General features: G+C 32.5%; 3 protein-coding genes across 3 annotated transcripts; 2 read left to right on the top strand and 1 right to left on the bottom strand.

Annotated features, from left to right (window-relative positions):
• Positions 1–1098: 1098 nt before the first annotated feature.
• Positions 1099–2773, bottom strand: LOC109599419 (protein charybde). Its single transcript, XM_020015410.2, has 3 exons — positions 2604–2773; positions 2026–2371; positions 1099–1947 (listed from the first exon to the last, which is right to left on the bottom strand). The coding sequence occupies exons 1-3, from the start codon at positions 2647–2649 to the stop codon at positions 1860–1862; spliced, it is 480 nt and encodes a 159-aa protein (XP_019870969.1). The 5' UTR covers positions 2650–2773; the 3' UTR covers positions 1099–1859.
• An 11816-nt stretch (positions 2774–14589) lies between these two features.
• LOC109599423 (uncharacterized) lies at positions 14590–15526 on the top strand. The gene is made up of 2 exons (XM_020015414.2): positions 14590–15150; positions 15204–15526. Exons 1-2 carry the CDS (start codon positions 14949–14951, stop codon positions 15431–15433), a joined length of 432 nt encoding a protein of 143 aa, XP_019870973.1. The 5' UTR covers positions 14590–14948; the 3' UTR covers positions 15434–15526.
• Positions 15527–15601: 75 nt separating this feature from the next.
• LOC109599417 (uncharacterized) lies at positions 15602–16747 on the top strand. The gene is made up of 3 exons (XM_020015408.2): positions 15602–16099; positions 16149–16290; positions 16345–16747. The coding sequence occupies exons 1-3, from the start codon at positions 15919–15921 to the stop codon at positions 16730–16732; spliced, it is 711 nt and encodes a 236-aa protein (XP_019870967.1). The 5' UTR covers positions 15602–15918; the 3' UTR covers positions 16733–16747.
• The last annotated feature ends 4498 nt before the right edge of the window (positions 16748–21245 follow it).

Raw genomic sequence — 21245 nt, 5'->3', positions numbered from 1 at the left:
ATTTATTTTTGTCGTACTGATTCGAGTGCCAAGAAAATGTTTTTTGCCATCGGTCTTCAATACGGAAGTTATAGGTTCTAATTACTGATAATTATCAGTTTTTCTTCTCTTGTGCACTGTGTGTTTTTATTTTTTAACCATAGTATAAACAAATTAAGGACACGCATCGACTTTATCTTGTGTCTAGTGTGCTATCTAAAATAATTAATATCGCTGACGTACTGCATTTAATTTGGGCTCATAGTAAACAAAATGTATCCTGATTATGGATGTATTGAGAAATATGAACGAAAACAAGATATTCCTAACAAAAAAAAGTTTTAAAATTGGAAATTATCGATAAGAACCTTCCCGAATATGTATATACAATACCGGTCCAAAAAAATAAACAAGAAACTGGTTATTTTGATCGTTTAATTATTTATTTGGCTGTTTGTAGATTATGGATTTTATTTTATCAATAAACAAAAGTATATATAATCTTACATGTTTTTACAACATTTCAAGACTATAGCAACGATTAAAATATTTGAAGTTAAATTTTAAATTGTTAAATCATTGTTTTCCATTTCATGTTTTTTTAGCTAAAATTTTATAGACATTAAAATAAACGAGCGATACGATATGATAATTTTTATCAATAACTGCAATTAAATCATAATTTCATCGGCATATAAAAAAATAATATATTAAACCACTATTGGACGACGTTGTTGGTAAAATAGTTATTAGGAAATTGAAATTAAAATCATTGAGAATATCATAACTTTGAAGTTCAAAATTTCTATATTTTTAGATATGTAAATGTGTTTGTTATTAATAAACAAAAATTATGCAAATATGCACTACAATATTATACAACTACAAGACTCTGACAGAATTATGAGTGTTTACACCACTGTGCACTTTTATTTTAAACTATCATAAAATAATAAATTCAATAAAATTGAAGTGATTTATGTTATTTATAGATTTTATATTTAAAATACCAACCTTCCAATATTTATTTAACACCGTTAATAATTGTGTTTCTTTAATAATTTGGTGCACAGTTGGACAAGCTTAAGTAAGATAGGAATAGGAAATAAAAGTCATTGATTAAAATCAATAAAAATTGTATTTTTTCATAAATCATTTTTCAATAATTTTTTATATAAAAGCTCTGTTGTACAGACATCTGTACTATATCACATTACAGCGATAGAAAACTTAAAAATTGTTACATTACTAAGTTTCTAAGAAAATGTACAAAAAAAAACTTAAACAATAAAAGATTGCCATAAAATGTTCATGGCACAGCATTCACCATGAAATTGAGATCAGTGGCACTTTTTTATAATTCAAAAATTCATTTTTTTGTGGAAAAGAACCAACAAATTATCGAGTGGGGGCGACTACAAATAATCCGGAAAAAATAAAATGATATTCTTTTAAGAATCCGGACGGTAGCCCATTTTTTTAATACTGAAAATTAACAATTTCCTTGAAAATAAAAACATTTGTTAGTCCCAAACCATCTTCGTTATCGTTCTAATATCACATATAGAAACACAAACATAGAAATACTATTTTAAAAAATAAAAAAAAAATTAGAATTTTATATCACAACTTTAAATGAAAAATTGGTCGTTATAGAGTCGATCGTATTGCGTTTGACACTTAACTACAAGTTAAAATTTGAAAATACTATCACTTCAATATAATAAACTATATCATATACTTAACATACAAAATGAATGATTCAGAAAAAAAATTAATGATGATGAAAAACAATTAAATAAAGAGATGAAAATACTTATGCAAAGTCTATCACATGATAGAATTCAGTCTTTCTATCTAGGTACATAAGTATTCCTTCTTTATTCAGATAAAGAAGAACGATAAAGCTTCTTCTTCTGAAGACCGTATTCCGGGCTGATCATCACTGTGCCACTCCTCGTAATTTTCCTGCAAAGGACAACAACCTTTAGTGAACAATTCAAATGTGAAATCCTGAGTAAGAAAGGGGGAACAAAGGATACTTACTTGAGGAATTGTGGCAGGAAGGAATTCCATCCACCCGCGGACTGTTTAAGGGTCAGATAAAGTTCGAAGGTGGTCGGAACCGTGGGATCGCACTTGATTGTGCTTATCCTCTTCACTTCGTCCCCTTCAAAATTGATGTAGAGCGTACATCCCCGGAGACCGCACGGTTCCGAGTCGCCTAACAAGAACATATCCTGCGAAATCCTCCTGGTCAGGCCGTTCGGCAGCAGAACTTCGCCGACGGACAGGTGTTCCTTTTTGGCGGTGCGAAGCTCCTGCTCCAGTCTGGTGGTCAGGGCTTCGATCAGGGCCACCTCCTCCGATTCCGGATAGTCGTATTCGAAATCTGCAAAACGAGAGAGGTGTTCGAGAGATTGTCGGATTGGAAAGCGGAGTGAAACTCTTGTTGCCAGGCGCTCGAGGTCGAGCGGGGTCATCGAGTTTGGCTCCGTTCGTTTCAATGCTAATTCGGATTTTTGTTGTTGATGTTGATGTTGATGTTGCCGTTGTATGCGACCCAACAACACTTATAAAACCAACCCCCCACAAATAAAAATAGTTAGTTTTATGGTACTTACCGTCGGTACTTTTGTAGTCTACGTTTGTAACAGATAGTACTTCCATGGTCACAGTTATGTTCACAAAAACTTTGGGGTAAATTGTTTTGGGGGGTGAAAATGGTTCACCGGTTGCCGGTTTGAAAAAAATTGCCGGTCCTGTTCACTGCACTGGCTCTATTCGAGCGAGTTTAAAGTTTTACTGCTGCCGGATCAGCTGAGACCGGCACTTTTATAACGTTTCCGTCCCCCACCAAAAAGGCGAGCTCGGCTCGGGTTCGGCACGATTCGGTTATGGTGTACGTGATGCAAGCCGTGTGCTCAGTTGCTTCTGCTCCGCCGTGTTGCCATATGTATGTGTGTGTGCTATATCTCCGTTCAAATCTGTCCTTTGTTTAGAATTTTAACAATACTAGACAGGTATCATAAGACAATATGATGAGGATTATCGAATGTCGAATGTTTGACTCTTATTAGGAACTGATTATCTTCAAGTTCTTACGGCGGAAATTGAAGATTACAACTTTATAAAATCAACAAGTTCGATCGTTTTATAAAGTTGTTAACAAAGGATACATCTTCTGGCAACACCACTTAAATTAAACATATTCAAGACATTTAAGAAATCTCTTATAATCAGTAAAAATAACTTCCCTTATATTAAAAGTGTTACTTATTACACCAACAAATATGTACTTAAAAGAAGTTAAAAAGCATATTTTTTTAAATGAAACTAATATTTTATCTCATCTTTCCTTCTTATACATTTTTTCAAAGAACACATAACACTCTTCGAACACAAAGATTAAAAAATGGTCATAAACCTTCCTTTGTCTGAGTAAATGATTATTGTATCATTCATTGTCCATTGACGAGAAAATAAAGAATGATTTTGTTTCGTAGACAAGTTAGTGCTTGTTCCAAAAATCGCAAAAACAATCGTCCTTGAAGTCCGCAGTAAATATAGAACTAAAGCGTTTCAAAAACTTAGTTCACATTTGGTTTATGCGATAACATAAGAGACTAACTATAATTAGTTACGCCGGTCGTTGTTTTCAAGTTGCTTGAAAAATAGTTTTTAAAATGAAATTGAAAGTTTCAGTTTATAAAATCAACGATATTTCATTGTATTTATAATATTTTCAACAAAGGATAATTTGGTGATAAAACAACTGAAATTAATATCTTATAACCAGAAAAAAAGTAACCCTATTGTTGAAACTGTCACTTACGGAAAGGTCTTATTATATCATCTTTCTTTATTTTATTGTTCATTTTTTTAAGGAACAAATTTGACAACATCGTTCGGATACAAAGACTTAATGGTCATAAACCTTCCTTTGTCTGAATTAATAATTATTACACCATTGACCATATGAGGAGAGGGAAGAAAGAATAAAATGTCCGAATGTAGAGTTCGACAAACAAGTTGAAGCTTGTTCTAAAAATCGTTTAATCCATATTTGGTTTATCATATTTATTTAGGCTGGTCATTGTTTTTGAGATTAAAAAAATCGTTCTTAAAACGAAATTAAAAGTTTTCAGTTTGTAACACCTAACAAGTTTTTTGTGTTATTTAATAAATATATTATATGTAGTATAGTTTATAAATAAATAAAAAATGGTCCTGATTAATTCATATTTACTTATTTTATTGTTCATTTTCTCAAGAACAATTTGACAACATTGTTCGGATACAAAGATTTAATGGTCATAAACCATCATTTGTCTAAGTTGACCACTGAGAAAAGAGAAGAGAAGAAAGAAGAAAAAATCCGAATGTATTATGTTTGGAAAACAAGTTAGTGCTTGTTCCAAAAAGCGCAAAAACAGTCGTCCTTGAAGCCCGTGGTAAACATAGAACTAAAGCGGTTCAAAAGCTTAGTTCACATTTGGTTTATGTGATAACATAAGACACTATAATTAGTTACGCTGGTCGTTGTTTTCGAGCTGTTTGAAAAATCGTTTTAAAAACGATTTTTAAACGAACTCAAAATGGAAGATTTCAATTAAAAAGTATGCTCAAAACGCCTTTTAAGGATTTAATGGAAGCGGCATAAAATTCGTCGGCTAATCGATTATTAATTGCCATAAAGTTTAATTTAATTTGTGTATAAATGGCAAAAATGAAATGTTTAAATTATTATATGGGTTGGCCAATTTTAGTGAATCACGATTTCCGTTTTTTTTTTAGAGGATCGATCTGACCACAGATTAATCATAAAATTTGCATTTTTACTTTTATTTATTTTAATAGGGGAACAAAAAACGCCACGTGTATTTTAATTTATTTTTTTATTAATAATTTATGTATTATGTAATACTTGTATTAATAAATGATTTATACGTATTATGTTTTAATTTTGCTTGTTTCTGGTTCATTTTATAAACATGGATTGTTTAAAAATGTCAAATATTAATTAAATTAAATACTGGAAATAGTTGAGCAATTATATGATTCATTGTTTCCGTTATTTTAGTGGCTCTAGTAGCTAACCTCTTATTAATCATACAGCTTGAATAAAATTAAATTGTGGTAATGCAGGAAATATAAGTTACAAAACGTTTTTTATTAAATCATTTATTTATTTGTGATGGTACTATTTGTCTCTGTTTATAACATAATTAATTGTCAGTTTTTAATATAAAAGAATTGAGTAGAACATTCATAAATTAATCGAAAATCAGTCGATTAATCCTTGAAAATTGAGTACACATAAACGAATCAAAGTGACACCACATTTTATTAATAGAAATTTTCAAACGTTTCCTCTGTTGATTTAAGATAAGATAACGTCGGTACAGGAGAGACATTTCGGTGCCCCCCAAATGAAATTCGACGAAATCGCGTTTCGACCTGCTAAAAAATTCTCGCAGACGATTCGGAGCCGGATTATTTTTAGAACGATTTAGAAACGATTTCTTTTGACTAGTCAAATCTTGTACGATTCTAGAATTTTCTGGAAGACGTTAACGGACGAGTCGTTACCTGCTCGCGGTTAAACCGCAGACGAGTCGGAGCCTGAATAGTCTCTGAAGCAATTTTTTTATAACCGGTCGAATCTTGTCGGCTTCTAGAATTTTATAGAAGAAGCAAACCTTAAAGTCGTTGAAATTGTAACCTTGTAAATATTTATAGACCGTTATTAAAACGTTCGGTATAATGTGATCAAATCGAATGCAATTCAATCAATATCAATTAACGTCAACTGATCGTGAATGTTTTCAGTTTTTAAAACATGGTATGTGGGTTCTTGTTTAAGGGTGGGCTGTTTTGATCATGATATGATTATATTTAATAAGTAAAAGGTGGTTTAGTGATAAACAGGAACGGAATTATTTTTAGCATTGTTTAAAACGTAGGACAATGTGTAAATGCGTTATCGTACATTTCAATGGGTTACATTCATATTTCTTACACTTATTGCTTTTATTCATTTAATGTAATATTTCTCTAGAAATTACAGCTTGTCTTGAACTAGTTTACTAATTTATTTTGAACAAAAATTCATTTCCAGTTTCGCAGGAAATGACATCTACTTTGTTATTTTCACCCTGTGTATTTTTAAATTATACATGTATTTGCAAATAAAATTGCTATACTATGTCTTATATCTAAACTCAATAGTTTTTCTATTATCAATTTTTTTCCAAAAATTTTAACAAACCATTAGTTTTTTTAAATGTCTGTAAAACCTTCAATTTTAATGTTGGAAAGTTAGTTTATTTTGGGCATACACGTTAACTAAGGACCATCCTATAAGAAGACATTATTACTATTCCCAAATTTTATACAGGGTGTTTGTAATTTATGTAATTTAACAGAATTAAATTAGTATATTGAGCTTTTTGTATGAACAGAGATTTTACTAAAAATGTGAAAAATCACTATAAGACATGGTATACTTATTTTATTTGCAAATACATGTAGAATTTATGCAAGAATATGCGGGGTGTATTGAAAATACCAAAGTTGAAATCACTTCCGGCGAAACCGGAAATTGAATGTTGTTCAAAATAAATTAAAAGTTTAAAACAAGTCATAATTGCTATAAAAATTTCAAATCAATATCTTTTTCCGTTCTCTATAAACTTCCAATGAATAAATTAAGTGAATCATCGTGTATATTATATACATGTGTAATCAGTCGGTCTACTTTTTTGTTTAAATATGTGCCTATTTTAGTTTGAACCATTTTTGTGCATCTACATAATTTGCTTTCTTTGAGTTTTTTCATGGACATTATTCTCTTTACCCCTTTGGATCATCAATGATAACATAGGCATGGTTTCTCTGTAATTAAGTCATTCTCTAATTCTAAAAATTCCTCTATAATTTTAATATTACTCACTAATGCTTCTTGGATTAGTTTAGTTGTTCTTCAGTTAAATTAATGGTAAAATATTTTTCTCCCAAAATGTATGTCCTGGTATTTAAATTATTTTGGAACATCTTCGAACGAACTAAAATTATATTATCTATACTCTTTTTAGTATGTACTGTTTTCATCCCTGAATTACAAAGCAAAAACTTCAAAATGACGGAATAATGAGGGCGTTCAGAGTTCCGAAGTTATAGTGTATTAAAATACAATTAATTTATAAAATGAACTAGAAATAAAATAAAATTGTGATTTAATATCTGTGATATATCATTAGTAAGTAATATTTATCAAATTTAATTTGAAACTTGGCGTTGTAATCAAAGTATCGAAAAACAGATTAGTGTAGTTTAATCAATCGAAAATCCATTAACAATAAAAATAACATCATTAACCTGTTTATTATTTTATTTTACTGAATAAAACAAATTTTCTTAGTTACGGAAGAAAATTAATCAACAACACGTAAACGTTTATAATTACAATTAATCAACAAATCTATTTCGGTCCTCACAATACAGGTAAAAATCGATATAATTAGTTGTTGTGCTGACCGTACGAAAAACACGATGGAAAAATGATGAACCCGCGTTTTTATGTCGAGCAAGTTCACGAACGCCACGCGTTCGACTTTTCTAATATTATAACGAAAAAAAAATTAAAAATAAAAAAGTTGATGTCGGAAACACGTGTTGGATGTTTCGCTATTTTTTAAACTGGGACAATCAAAAGAAAAGTGTGATATTATTAGTGGTGCGTTGGGTAATAAGTTATTTATTGTCGAAAATTACACGTCTGCAAGTTTTCGTCCCCTCGGCTCGTATCGGGGGGTGCATTATTAAAATTAATAACAGACTCGTGTTCGTCCGAACAAAAAATATAACACAGGTCATTAGAAACTTGTAGTTTTATCACAAAGAGAACAGAGAACAAACATCCTGTACAGAATTACACAGGAAACAATATTTTATATTACAAAAGAATACAAATGCAGTTAATTACGTATTATTCACTAAAAAAACTGTAATTAACGAGTTTCCATGCATCCGCGAATTTTATGTAACAGTGTTCGAAAATCCATCATTTTTCATCTGAATCACGAATTGCATCACCTACTTTAAAGACTACGTGTCTCGACCTTGCGTGTTGATAACGAGTCATCGTACCTAGTAAATTCTGACGTATCCATCCAAATGTGGTGCAATCGCACGCGGTACCGCCGATTTACCTGACGAAAACCATGTAAATTATTACTAATCAAGTCGAATTAAATCGAATGGGACTCTCCATAAATGTCTGCTTTAGAATTATTATTTGTACGGTTTAAAATGAAATTAGGCTAAAAATGCATTTAACTGCCGTTTTATTTATTTCTCATGAATATTTGGTGGGTGCACCTTTCGCTTTTATTAGGGCAGTAATTTTTCTAGGAAGGCATTTTACTGACTCCCTACTTTGGTCAATGATAATTGCACCCCATTCTTTTTCCAGGACGACATTTAAGTTTACGTTCGTTTTTATGTTGTGCTCCCGTATCTTTCTTCTTAACTGAGACTACACATGCTCCATTGGATTGAGATCTGGTGATTGGACAAGCCACTCCATAGTCATAACCTTAATTTGATTCCTGCTTTAAGTACTGACTGGTGATAACTGATATGACACATGGGATTTTGGAACTGATACACAGTAGACACAAATTAAACTCACCAAACCACACAATGTTTCTTTTAATTTTTCTTTGTGAAATGCATATAACTAAAAATTTATTGCCACGGTTTCATTCTGGCCGTACATCTTTTTAAACCCCAAGTATTGCCAAGTGTTCTACTAACAGTAGCACTCACTGATTCATCAACTTTCACAGACAAGGACTCAGTTAGGTTTTTTTCTACGATTTCTTAATGGAGGGCGGATCAAAATACGATCATCAAGGGCAAAAGTTTTTTTTTCTCTGTAGTTTTGGGTATTTCATTTTTGGGATTCGCCCTATTCGTATAGTATTAGAATTCGACCACACTCACTTTTTGTTAACTAATTGATTTTTGATATTTTTTAAAACAAGCATTACACAGGAATTAAATATACGGAAATAAAGTTCGGAGGGAATCTCAATTAAATTACTGAAAAAATCGTAGAGCGGTGCCTCATGCTTTTGGCCCCGACAGTATGTTGTTCTATTTTTTATGATTGTTTGTTTTCGAATTTTTTGACGCGTGGCCAGTTGAAACGGTGGCCGTAACTTTTCGCGTCGAGGTCATTTCCTGAAAACGCACGCCCCGCACTCGCCGTACGGTACATTCGCGATTTTTGCAGACAAAAGTTCAATAGACGTTCACGAGAAATCGGACGTTAAAATGCAGTTTCGAAAATCGAACAATTACGGTCGCGTCGTAATTTGCGTATTTTTTTTCCACTCCGTGTCTGGTTTATTTTCGAATTTTACGGCCGTGTCCAATTGTCGAAGAACGGTTAAATTTGCGAAATGGTACACACTAAATAATATTTCGTAGGTCATTGTGATTGTTAAGTTTCGTTTCGTAGACTTAAAGCTATTCCTGTATGCGTGTCGCTTTATCGGTCGCCAACAATTTCGAACTGGAATTAATTAGATCGTCGCAGAATTGTTTTTAAATCGAAAATATGTTGAAAACAATAAAACATTGCAAAATGAAACCAACTATAAGACTTTTCAAATATTAGTACCACAAACTCATTATTTGAATATTTTTTAAGTATTTGAAACTTGATGTTTGGTATTTCCATAAATTCTTTACTATCCTATATATTTAGAAGGCTTTTATTCTTTGCAACAACTTTTGACTTTGTACTGTCTTAACATTATGTCTATAAGCACATATTTTCATTCTTTACTATTGAAAATAAAATTTTTTAAAATCGAACAAAAATTAAAAATTTGAAATAAAATATATTTTTTTCAAAATCAGAATATTCGACCTTGAAGTAAATTTTTTTAATATAACTGATTCAATTTATAAAATAAAACAAATTTTGATATATTTTATACTTTTTAACATTCTAATGAGTTTATTTAATATCTTTTATATCTGTTCAAAAAGGAACAAAAGAATCACTACTTCTAATATTGTTACCTTGTGAAAAATGTGGAATTTTATATATTTTTTACATTTTCATATCTATAAATTAATTACTCTTGAATCTAATTTATCATTTATTTAATCAGTGTTTAGGATGGGTTTCCAGTTTTTCTATATATTTTTGTCTTAAATTTCAAACTTTTAAAAATTCTTTTATTTTTTATTTTTCATATAAGGATTTTTGATATCTGCTTATTTTAAGAGTATTATATTTTATAAAAGTTAAATTTTCAAGTTTATTTTTGTTGAGTTTAATGAGTTTTTCTTTAAAATTGTTGTGACATATTTATAAAAAATTTTTGTTTAAATTAATTTAAGAATGCAATAAAATACCATTTTTTCTATCAAACCAGGATATTCGATCTTAAAGTAAACAACAACATTAATCTAATCTCCATTAGTCACATTTATCATTATATTTTTACAATTTATTAATACACCTGATTCAATTTGTAAAAACATTAACATTTAAAAATTAAGAAAAATATTTGATATTAAAATGTGGTAACTGAACTTAATTATTATGTGTTTATGATAAAATTCTATCTAGTAAAAAACCGTTACATTTTGGGCGCGAAGCAAGTGACAAACATTTTCGGATCTTAATTTATAAGCGCTGACTCAGAAACGCTTATCTGCAATTAGCATAAAAATCGTTAAATGTTCGTCAATTATCCGACATTTTAGCACATATTTGTTGCACACTTAACAGTTGTTATTGCACGTAATTTGGAATCTCTTAAAATATTCAACATGCTTTTTTCTCCATTAATGTAATTTGCGTTTGCATTTGCGGTTGGATCTTCCGCGAAATCAATATCGTACGATTGATTACGACAATCGCACAATTAGTAACTAATTGTGTTTGGAACATAAACAAATTCGGATTTTCATACGAATCGGGCCAGTTATTTGCATCACTTGACACAGAAAAATAATCGAAATTCATGACTCTTAACATTGATAAGTGTTAAATAACAATTTTGTAACAGCCATCAATCATTGCAGATAAATCGTGTTTTAAAATTCCACAAAAAAACCTGTCCGGGCGAAAAATATTCGTTTATCTGAAAATAATTAACATAAATCGTTTATTATTGGGCGCCAATTTGGTAAATATCAATTTGCACGTGATAACTTGTATAAATGATGTATGCAAATTGACCGTTTCACTTTTTCTTATGTACTGCTTGAATTTTCAATTGTTTTTTTTTTTTTGGGGAAACGAAAAATTTACATTCACGATAATTTTAAGTTATGACTAAAAATAAATAATCCGTATGGACTTATTATTGAAAAAAAAAACCGAAATTGGAAAGTTCAAATAAAATTGATTTAGTACGTAAATAATTGATAAATAGTTGGACACTATGGACATTAATTTCTACGTCCGATTGAGGTACCAATAAATTATTGTAAAGGCCAAAAAACCTAATTCCAAATTAAAACACACAAAAGAAACGTAAGTTTGAAAACGTGGCCACAATATAAAATATTATGTCCAATTGTAATCAAAAATTAATTATCGATTAAATTGCATTATTATAATCATTTTTGTATATCGGAATTTAGTACATGTAGATAATAACATTAAGTGTTATTTAATAGACACGTTAATTAATTAATCGATACTCGACATTTCACATTAAATGATTGAAATAATGTAAAAGGTCAGTGATTTTATCATTCGTCTCTATTTTCAACAAAAATCAATTACTTGATAATAATTCTGGTACTTTTCCGGAAAAAAACATATAAATTGAACAAAAATAAACGTCCTTGCACATTTATCTGAGTTTTCACGGCGATTCCTATGCAGAAATGTCAAGTTTAGCATAAGTAAAATTGCGAATTTCGTTTTTAGAAATTTCGAACGCGTTTCTTATTGATAATCACAATCTTGGTCATTAGACAACGACAATAAATATGTATGAGCCGAATTTCGCTCATCGTTATTGCTTCGGAACCGAGAGTTTCACCCTTTTTTGGGTAGGTACATCGGTCGCCTGAATCATTCCTTATCAATATTTTTTTTAATCAAATAGATAAAAAATACATTAGACATATGATTTTAAAGTAAATAAGTTATAACTGGTAAATGTTCTAGAAATTTAATCATTATCAGTAGATCATATAGTATCTCTAAATCTATTCACAATCAGACGATTCATTGTTTTTAAAAAGATTATTTTTTACAATTTAAACAAGTTATTATTAAATTAAAATGAAAAACAGAAATCATTCGATAAAACTGCTGACGAGCGTCCTTAGAATGCATTTCCTGCGCACGACAAACGTACAACCGAGAAAACTGCTTATCGCTTATTACTCAGCTGGTGTAATCCAAAATCCGCGCAAACAATATTTTTTACACAAGCCTTCACGATAAGCGGTATCTAGTTGTCAAGGACGGGGGCCTGCCTGTTCATTGCATCAGACTCATCGTCGCCATGTCTCCTTCTTCCATCAGAAGTAACAATTTATTCGTTAATCTATCAAATATGCAACATTTAGACACAACTGCAACAAATACCCCCTGTTTGCTTCAAGAGACTGAATTTTATATTCAATGATTATTATATACAACCACAAATACACTGCACGCAATAAACAGCGCCATCGTTATTCGAGGCTCCGAACTAGAAGAATCATTAAAGAAATCTGCCGCGTTTTCATCCGTGCGTTTCAGTGATTGCAGGTAAGACAAATTCGCATCAACATTCGAAATAGTATTTTACACTACAAGGGAAGAAAGTTTGAGATTCATTCATGGGTAGCCGAGGGCAAGATGGCGCGCAGGGCAGGGCTCTCAAACTTTCTTCCCGTGTAGTGTATACTATTTTTCTTACTACCTCGGCTACGCCTCGGGCAATATGACGCGCAGGGCAGGAATCTCAAACTTTTTTCCCGTGTAGTGTATACTATTTTTCTTACTACCTCGGTCGAAAGTACGTATTTTGCTCCCCGGTTCCACGACAGAAAATAGTATTTTTCAAAATACGTACTTTCCACCGAGGTAGTAAGAAAAAATATATATCCGACGGAAGAGAATAGTAACTGAGAAGAAGCTTATACTAGGTAACCTTTTTTACCATTTATTATTGTTTAGTTATATTGTAGTTTAAGGAATAAGTAATGGATGGTTATCAAAGCAGTTGGGCGAAACTTAATAGTATAATCTACAAGCACTACAAAGTAACATGTAAACAAAGGAATAAATCAAGTTTGGTCACCTTAATTCGAGAACGTGAGATTTTGTGGAATTACAAACTTCGTGGATGCGGCACTAAGCAAATCAAGGTGGATCCCTGAATGAAAGTTGGACAGGAAATTGGAATTAATTTACATTGAAGATTAATTAATAAAACTGTTATTAATTGTTTTTTTAAGTCAATTGTTTTCAATTAAAGAACTGGAAAACAAATGGAAGAAGATAGTCCTGATTTGGCTTTAATGCAACATAATTAATCTGAAATTGATTAAACAGACCATTTTCGAACCTAATTTCTCATCATAATTTTTTGACTGAAATATACTCCGTGCAAAAAAAAATAGGTTTATTCCATTTTTTTTAAATATTAACCTACTACACAATAATAATTAATTAATTAAAAAATTAAACAAAAATCTAGAAGTATAAATTGTCAGAAGGTAATAATGAAGGTGACGCGTCGTGGCATCGATCTAATGAGATTATCGACATTATCTTGTGGTATCTCATTCCCCATGATTTGAATCTGACGTCTTAATTCATTAAGATTTCTTGGAAGGTACTGTATTGGGGAATGGTCTAAAGATTTGGGTGTCTAAGGCAGTAAATTCACATATGTGGCTTCTAGGAAGTTTAATGTATTTCTGACAATTTGTGAACGGCATTACTTTGCTGAAAAATTAATCCTTATCTAAGGTAATAAGGATCTAAAACGTCATCCACATATCCCAGGGACGTCATACTGCCATTAATGAAAACTGAAAGTGACCTGCTACCATAAGCAATAGCACCCCAGACCATTAAACCCACAGCGTTATGAATATGACTCTCCACAGCAAAGCGAGGATCACGTCTTTCTCCACGTCGCTATCTTACTAACACTTGATATTCGTGCATGCCCAAGTAAAAGCGTGGTTCATCATTAAACACAATGTGATTCCATTCCTGATCCTACTGTTGACGTTCCATACACCAGTCACTATGATATCCTGGTAGAAGTAAGTCCAAAACAGGGCTTATATGGAGGTAACCAGATCGATTACTCATTGGCCTACCTTCATCTGCAAAAAATTCATCAGCAATTATCCGCGTTGAACTCATCGCGTCCTTTATGACCAATAATCTAAGACGACGGTCTTGTGGCTCTGTGGTAGCTCTGGGTCTTCCGGAACCTCTTCTGTCCTCTGCACTCCATGACTGCAACATCATACTACAATACTTACATTTCTGTTCAAACGCCGCGCCATATCTCGAAACGAAATTGCTGCTGACCCACTGTTCTATCTCTATCGAACTCGCTTAACTGGTTAAAATTACAATATATCTCGTTCGTACTCTAGGCATGTTAAACATTTAGTATAAGTTGCTAAATAAAACAAATTGTGACAAAAACTAAGTACACGCTTGTTTGAGATACCTAAAGAAGTTTTCCGAGTGACTTGTATATCAAATTTTAGGAAAATATCTGATTACATTCTGGATGTTGCGTTTTTTTGCAGTTATATAGTTAATCAATAATCTACATTTTTAAATTTCTATGGTAAGAATTTGACAACTTTTTTGATTTATGGGCAGACTGTACATTTACTATTATTAAAACATCAAATTTTGAAGTTTGATTGATTCTCGCCCTGTCATTAAAAACCATATTAAAATGAACCCGAAGAGGGAGAAGATGTTTACATCCGAGTTCAATACAAAATTTATAAATTTAATCCAATCGTCACCTGCAATTTGGAACCACTTTGATGACGGATTCGGTGATCGGGAAGTCAAAAGAGACAACTGGTACAAGATCGGAGCGCAATTGTTCGAAAACTGGGACGAGTTCGAGGAACATGAAAAAATTGATTTAGGTTAGTACTTGGCTTTTTCCTTACGTAACTATGAATGAATCTGAGTTTCGTAGTGTTTAAAATGGAGGCGAGATATATGGAAATGCGGTACATGTATATCCAAGTATATAAAGGGGTAATGGAACCACAATATGAATATACCCAACAACTGAGTTTTTTGGACGAAGTTTTCGAAAAAATATTATTTGACGAGGTTCTGAAGCATGTGGAAGGCATTCGCAGAGATGATTGGGTTCCTTTCCTGAAACACGTTCTTAATTTCTTTAAAGTCACCGATTCGTAATCGATGATTTAAAGTTTACTAATTATTTTTCAGTATCTTCATTTTTTGTTTGTTAAATGAATATTTCAGTTAGTTTTAGTTAGTCGTAGTGTGAAAGTTTTCGAAAAAATGTTAATTATGGACCTTCTGAAGCATTTGGACGACATTGGCAGTGATTATTGGGTTCACCGATTCGAAATCGATGATTTACAGTTTAGAAATTATTTTTCAGCACCTTCGTTTGTTAAATGAATATTTCAGTTAGTTGTAGTTAGTCACGGTGTGAAAGTTGTTTAGAATTTTGATAAAGTTGATAAAAACCGCGTTATGAAGTCCAACTATCCAGTTATTGATTGTGCAAACCGCTCCCGGTCCGCTTCGCCTGCATCTCCGCAATTGCGAGCGCGCCGGACGGCTAAAATCCGCCGACGATCGACCGGTTTGTGGCCCCGGGAAAACGCCGTTCAGTTTGAGGCGAGGTGTTTCGCCGTCCGGTTAACGCTGCGATGTTCCCGTCATACGACAACGAACGTTTCATCGGCGTCATAAGGAACTATCCGGCTATTTGGGACAATGGTACTGCTGAATACGGCGACAGGAACCAGAGGGAGCAAGTGTGGCTGTTGGTGGGGAAGAGTATGTTCGAGGATTGGTCCAAGATGAAGACCAAGGAGAAACATGCACAAGGTAAATAATAATCTTGTGTCGTAGTCTTTTTTAACGATTGTTGTTATAGTGAAAGAGATGAAGAACAAGTGGAGGAACATACGCGACTCCTACGCCAAATATATAAGCCAAGGCAAAAACAGAACGAGGAAAAAGAAGTATATATACGCGGATGCTCTTTCTTTCCTCTACAAAACCATTAACAAAAAAAAGTATGAATTGACATCAATTTTAATGCATCAATTATTGTTCGAATTGATTTTTAGAACTGATCGTTTCTTTGATAACTCTGAACAACCGAAAGATACAGACCAAAACTCCTTCCAAATGAACGGCGACAGCGAAGACACGGAAGTCATGCAGATAATGGGACAAACAGGTTTAGCTTCGGATTTTCTGGAGCAAAGGATTGAGGAACAAGGCCTGACCGAGTTCCAGAGCAAATTACTGGATAAACTCGATGCTAAACTGAACGATGGAGACAACGGGGATAAACTGTTTTTGATGTCGGTTTTGCCACAAGTCAGCCGATTGAGTGAAGAAGAAAAGCTCGACTTCCGGTTGCATGTCTTGAATTTCTTTAAAGGCTTAAAAAAGGATGATCAGGCTTCTTCAACTGAAGAATGTTTAATAAAGTCTGATACTTTTCGATAATAAAGTTTATTTGGAGGCAAAACATTGATTTTTTTTGTTCCATAAACAGAGAAATTGTTAATATCCATTATAAATCTAAATGTACTTTCATTTAGCGAGTTGTTAAGGCAATTTTTTGAAACAATCGCTTCATTAGTGTCTCATTTCTTGTAATTAATATGTAAACGATAATTCGACTTTCCCAGTTAACTAAACGCTGAGTAAAATAGGAAGTTGGGTCTTCTTAATATTTACTTTCAAGTAATCGGCTTGTTTAATGGCTCTAACGTTTTAAATCTAAAGTAACCGTTAAGTTACATTGCAAGTTGTACTATTTCTGGCAATATCTAAAAACAGGTTGATAAATTTTCGTCAATTCCTTCGCTTGATTGAGATTCTTGGATCAAAATCACCGCGAATGACGCACAAACATTGACGCAAGAAAATAATTGTACATGACATGTTGTCGATTACATTTCTCACAAAACTCATCTCTTAAATTATGCTATTTTTTTGTTCAAATAAATTTAATATTTGGGCTACAAAAAAAACTAATCAATATGATGTGGTTTCTAAGAACTTATGCACCAGGTGTTGCTGTTTTTTTGCACACCGATAAAAACCGACACCGTTAATGTATGTCCTGCGGTTATTTCAATCAATTAGATCACCATTTCTTTTCTGGAATATCACGCCATGCGAACGTACGAAAAAAATCGCATATGCATCGGAAACCTTCGATCTCATGTCAATGAGCCCGGTAATTATATAGTAGTTACGGTTCTTGCATTATACATTATAATTTATAGCTTTGAAAGTATGCAGTAAGTAATTGAAGTTGGGTTCAATGTTGTCACTATGTAATAATATTCTAATTCGTATTATGTTTAAATCGGTGAGTAAGAAAAAAAAAACTGTGAGAAGTTCAAAAGTTTTTAGAACGACAAGTAGCGGGCAGCCAAATAATGGTAAGAAGTTGTCGGTCATATCTCAAACTTCTTCTTCTAATTGAATTATATTGACTCGTGCATGATTTTTAAAATGTGTCCAATCGTTTAATTTTATAGTTAAAATGTTTTATGTTAAATATACTAATTCTGATAAATTGGTAACACAGATTAAACTATCTTCGTTTCGTTAGAATTAAATTATCAATCTCATTTCTTTTTAATGTCTCTATTTTGTCAATATGCAATACAAATCTAGAAATTTAATTCGTAGCGAGTGTACTCAAGTTGTTTTGTTAGCGGAAGAAAGTTGGAGTTATAGCAGGATAGTCCAAGGGTTTGGTGTGTCTCACACAACAATTTCCCGAATGTCCCAGTGATACCTGGAGACTTAGTGAGTACACAAGGACCAGAACAAGGCAGCGATGGTGTCGAAACTCCTCAAGATCGTATTTTGTGACTTTCAACTTTAGGACAACGATTTGTAAGACAAGAATATTACAGTCACAGGAAACGTAGTAGATGTTCGAATAAGTTCTGAATCAATTCGACAAGGAAGGATAATTTATAATCTCACATTCCCGCTCGAAGTCCGTCATTAACCGTGGATTATCGCAGAACCCGGCTAAATTCTGCTAAAATTCACGTCAATTTGGTAGAAGCAGATTGAAAATTAGTTCTCTTTACGGACGTGTTTAGATTTTGCCTCTACAGAAGCGATAAAGGGGATCATGTGTTTCTACGGCTAAATAAGAGATGTGTCCTATGTAAATAAATACATCCTTATTTGGCTGAGATGTAATTATAGTGTGAAAAGGCATTTCGTTAACAGCAGATACCGATTAAACTTTGTTGTGTTAAACAATGCTAGTCCTAATGGTGAGCATTACATCTTGCACATTCTGAAAAATATGTCATGCTATCTATATGCTCATTTTATTGGCTTTAAATTTTCAACCAGTGCTGGATAATGCTCGTCTACACGCTGCTCATGTGCTTGCTTCCCTTAGAATTGGTACTGCGGTCGGGACATGATTAAAGGACCATCCAAACCGACTCAAAAACTTGGAACAAGTTTAACACTTTCTTGTCGAAATTTGGGATAATCTGGATCAGAACTTTTGTAATTATTTTATAATTCAAAAGGAAGTATAAATATTTTATACCTTTATATTTCCCATTTTCAAAAAAAATAATAATAATCAAGATATTGTATATATTACGCTAATTTCATGGAGCAGTTTCTAAAACAGCTGTTAAGAGCCCTAACACCACCAGCTTATGAGAAAAATCAATATTTCTTTATAATTTGCCAATTTGCGAGATATTTATTATTCATCTTGATAACATTTGTCACAACAGCAATTTAGATTGCAATTTGCTCTATTTTTCACATAAAATTTTGTAATAATTTGAACACTCATACACTATACACTGTGTAACTCACAGCAAACAGAAGAGCAAACAGTACTCTGGTTTGCATCTACTACTAGAGCAGAAGATGAAGCAGAGATTTGGTCATTTGTGCTCGTCTTGTTTCTAGAACCCCTTACAAGCAGTTGCTTTATAATATAGTAGTAGAGGCTTAAATCCGCTTGATCATCAAACGCTGGTTTCTTCGCAAGAATGTTGAAGAACACTGTAAATTGTACTGTACATTTCCCAAGTACCAAAGAATCTAGACATCAAGCTGAATGGATTGAAAGATATTGTATTCGATTGGTTTCTAGGTCTTGTTTTTTCACCAAACCGATTAACAGGTTTTGCGTACCTTAACTTTCTTCAGAACACAATGGATGATATTTTGGAAGATATTCCTTTGGACCAAAGATAAACAAAAGTGATTAGTGACAGTATAATTATTGTAGATGGATAGGAAAACACTTAAAAAATATTATGGGGATATTTAAAAACTTTAGACTATGGTACTTTTATAATTAGCAGCTACGAATTAACAAAAAATAAAGTTTGGATGTTTTAGAAAAAGTTCGAAAATCCTTTGTACATACACTACTGGCATGAAGTAGAACAACTTTAAAAATATATAAATTGCTACCGCCCTGTATATGCAAATCTAATATAATTTTTATTTTTAAAGTATACACCAAAGTAAATTGAGTTAATATAGTACCTCGTGGATAGAAATTATTTTCCGATTTAAAATCACGGATTGTATCGTTCTTTCAATCCGATGAGAGAAAAATTAATATAGCTCGATTGAAACGCGTGTTTTACAGCAATTTTCAAGATTTAGTAATGTAGAAGAAAAAAATAAAATTAGACGACTAAGAAAAACCAATAGGTTTCAGGATAAACAAATTTTATCCTACTCCAAAAAAGATTCTTTCCTCAATTCCAGTAAAATAAATGGTCTACTTGAGACACAACTTGGAATTAATGTTTCTTCAAGAACCGTAAGAGATAGATTACTACAAGGGGGTATTCATGGGCGAAGGCCAGACTAAAAAACCACTACTATCAGAGAAGAACAGACGTGCCAGAGTTGAGTTTATCAGGTCCCTTTTACACTGGACTTTAAATGATTGGAAACGAGCGATCTGGAGTGATGAAACCAAGTTTAATCTGGTTAGCAGTGATGGGTTTTTATATGGAAGACGACTTATTTATGAAAAGTTTAACTCAAAGTTTACCATTCTCATCATTAACACGGCGACAAGTCGGTAAAGGTAGGCCAATAAAAAGTAAGTTTTCCCACATTTCTCAACGATTCCAAATATTTTATTAATCGTACTGTTTACTCACATGGTAATTTATTCATTGGGAATTATTATTCATCAGGAAATGACCAATCTAGAAACTGAATTAATTTAAAGAATACCGGTTTTTTTACACATGTCACCCACAATCTTTATCTCGATTTCGCGTCAACCGCAAAGAAGCAAAGAAGCTCGAATATCGAGAGGAAATGACGAAACAGCCTCATTTTCTATACCTTATTCATATAGTGTCGTATCAGATTATGAACGTGAAAAGAAACCTTGCACAATGGTCAGAATTTTATTAATTTGCATCCTGTGTGACACTTAAATCAACAGATAAACATATTTTGATAACAGTTCTTTTACCTCGGCATTTGATAAATTAGGATCGTTAAACTGTTGCAGAAAGTCGAAATGGCAAATATTTACACAGTGCGTGAGTAGCTTGTATTGTTAATTGGGAAAGTCGAATTATCGCTTACGTATTAATTACAAGAAATGCGACACTAATGATGAGATTGTTTTTTTTTTAACAAACATTTGAACAATTAATGTGATCATAGTGCGTTATGGTCGTTTGTGTGTTTACATAATCTTAAAAAAAAAATTATGTGAAACCATTCGATGACACCCCTAAATCGGGCAGTTTCCATCACGCAAATAAACGTCGACGTCGAACCCAAATCATCCGTGAGTGTAAAGGAATTGCACGGGTTTCGAGACTGTTTCTATTTATGCCGGTCAGGTGTGTGGAACCGAATCCTGGTCTTTGTGTCGTTATTTATGCTCGACAGGCTCGTAAAAAAATCGTAAAATTTTTACGACCCCATCTCGAGTCACGTCCCGGGACCGTTTAGAAGAGCCCTC

The sequence above is a fragment of the Aethina tumida genome, chromosome 1, assembly GCF_024364675.1.
Source record: "Aethina tumida isolate Nest 87 chromosome 1, icAetTumi1.1, whole genome shotgun sequence".
Lineage (NCBI taxonomy): Eukaryota > Metazoa > Arthropoda > Insecta > Coleoptera > Nitidulidae > Aethina > Aethina tumida.
Note: the sequence above shows the minus strand (reverse complement) of the source record. Positions and strands in the feature narration are given on the sequence as shown.

Coding starts and splice junctions, on each gene's coding strand:
- LOC109599419 (XM_020015410.2), bottom strand. CDS start 2,649: ATGGAAGTACTATCTGTTACAAACGTAGACTACAAAAGTACCGACG. Junction 2,372..2,603: donor AGACTACAAAAGTACCGACG/GTAAGTACCATA, acceptor CTCGTTTTGCAG/ATTTCGAATACGACTATCCG. Junction 1,948..2,025: donor TTCCTGCCACAATTCCTCAA/GTAAGTATCCTT, acceptor TGTCCTTTGCAG/GAAAATTACGAGGAGTGGCA.
- LOC109599423 (XM_020015414.2), top strand. CDS start 14,949: ATGAACCCGAAGAGGGAGAAGATGTTTACATCCGAGTTCAATACAAAA. Junction 15,151..15,203: donor ACATGAAAAAATTGATTTAG/GTTAGTACTTGG, acceptor TGAGTTTCGTAG/TGTTTAAAATGGAGGCGAGA.
- LOC109599417 (XM_020015408.2), top strand. CDS start 15,919: ATGTTCCCGTCATACGACAACGAACGTTTCATCGGCGTCATAAGGAAC. Junction 16,100..16,148: donor CAAGGAGAAACATGCACAAG/GTAAATAATAAT, acceptor TTGTTGTTATAG/TGAAAGAGATGAAGAACAAG. Junction 16,291..16,344: donor AAAACCATTAACAAAAAAAA/GTATGAATTGAC, acceptor ATTGATTTTTAG/AACTGATCGTTTCTTTGATA.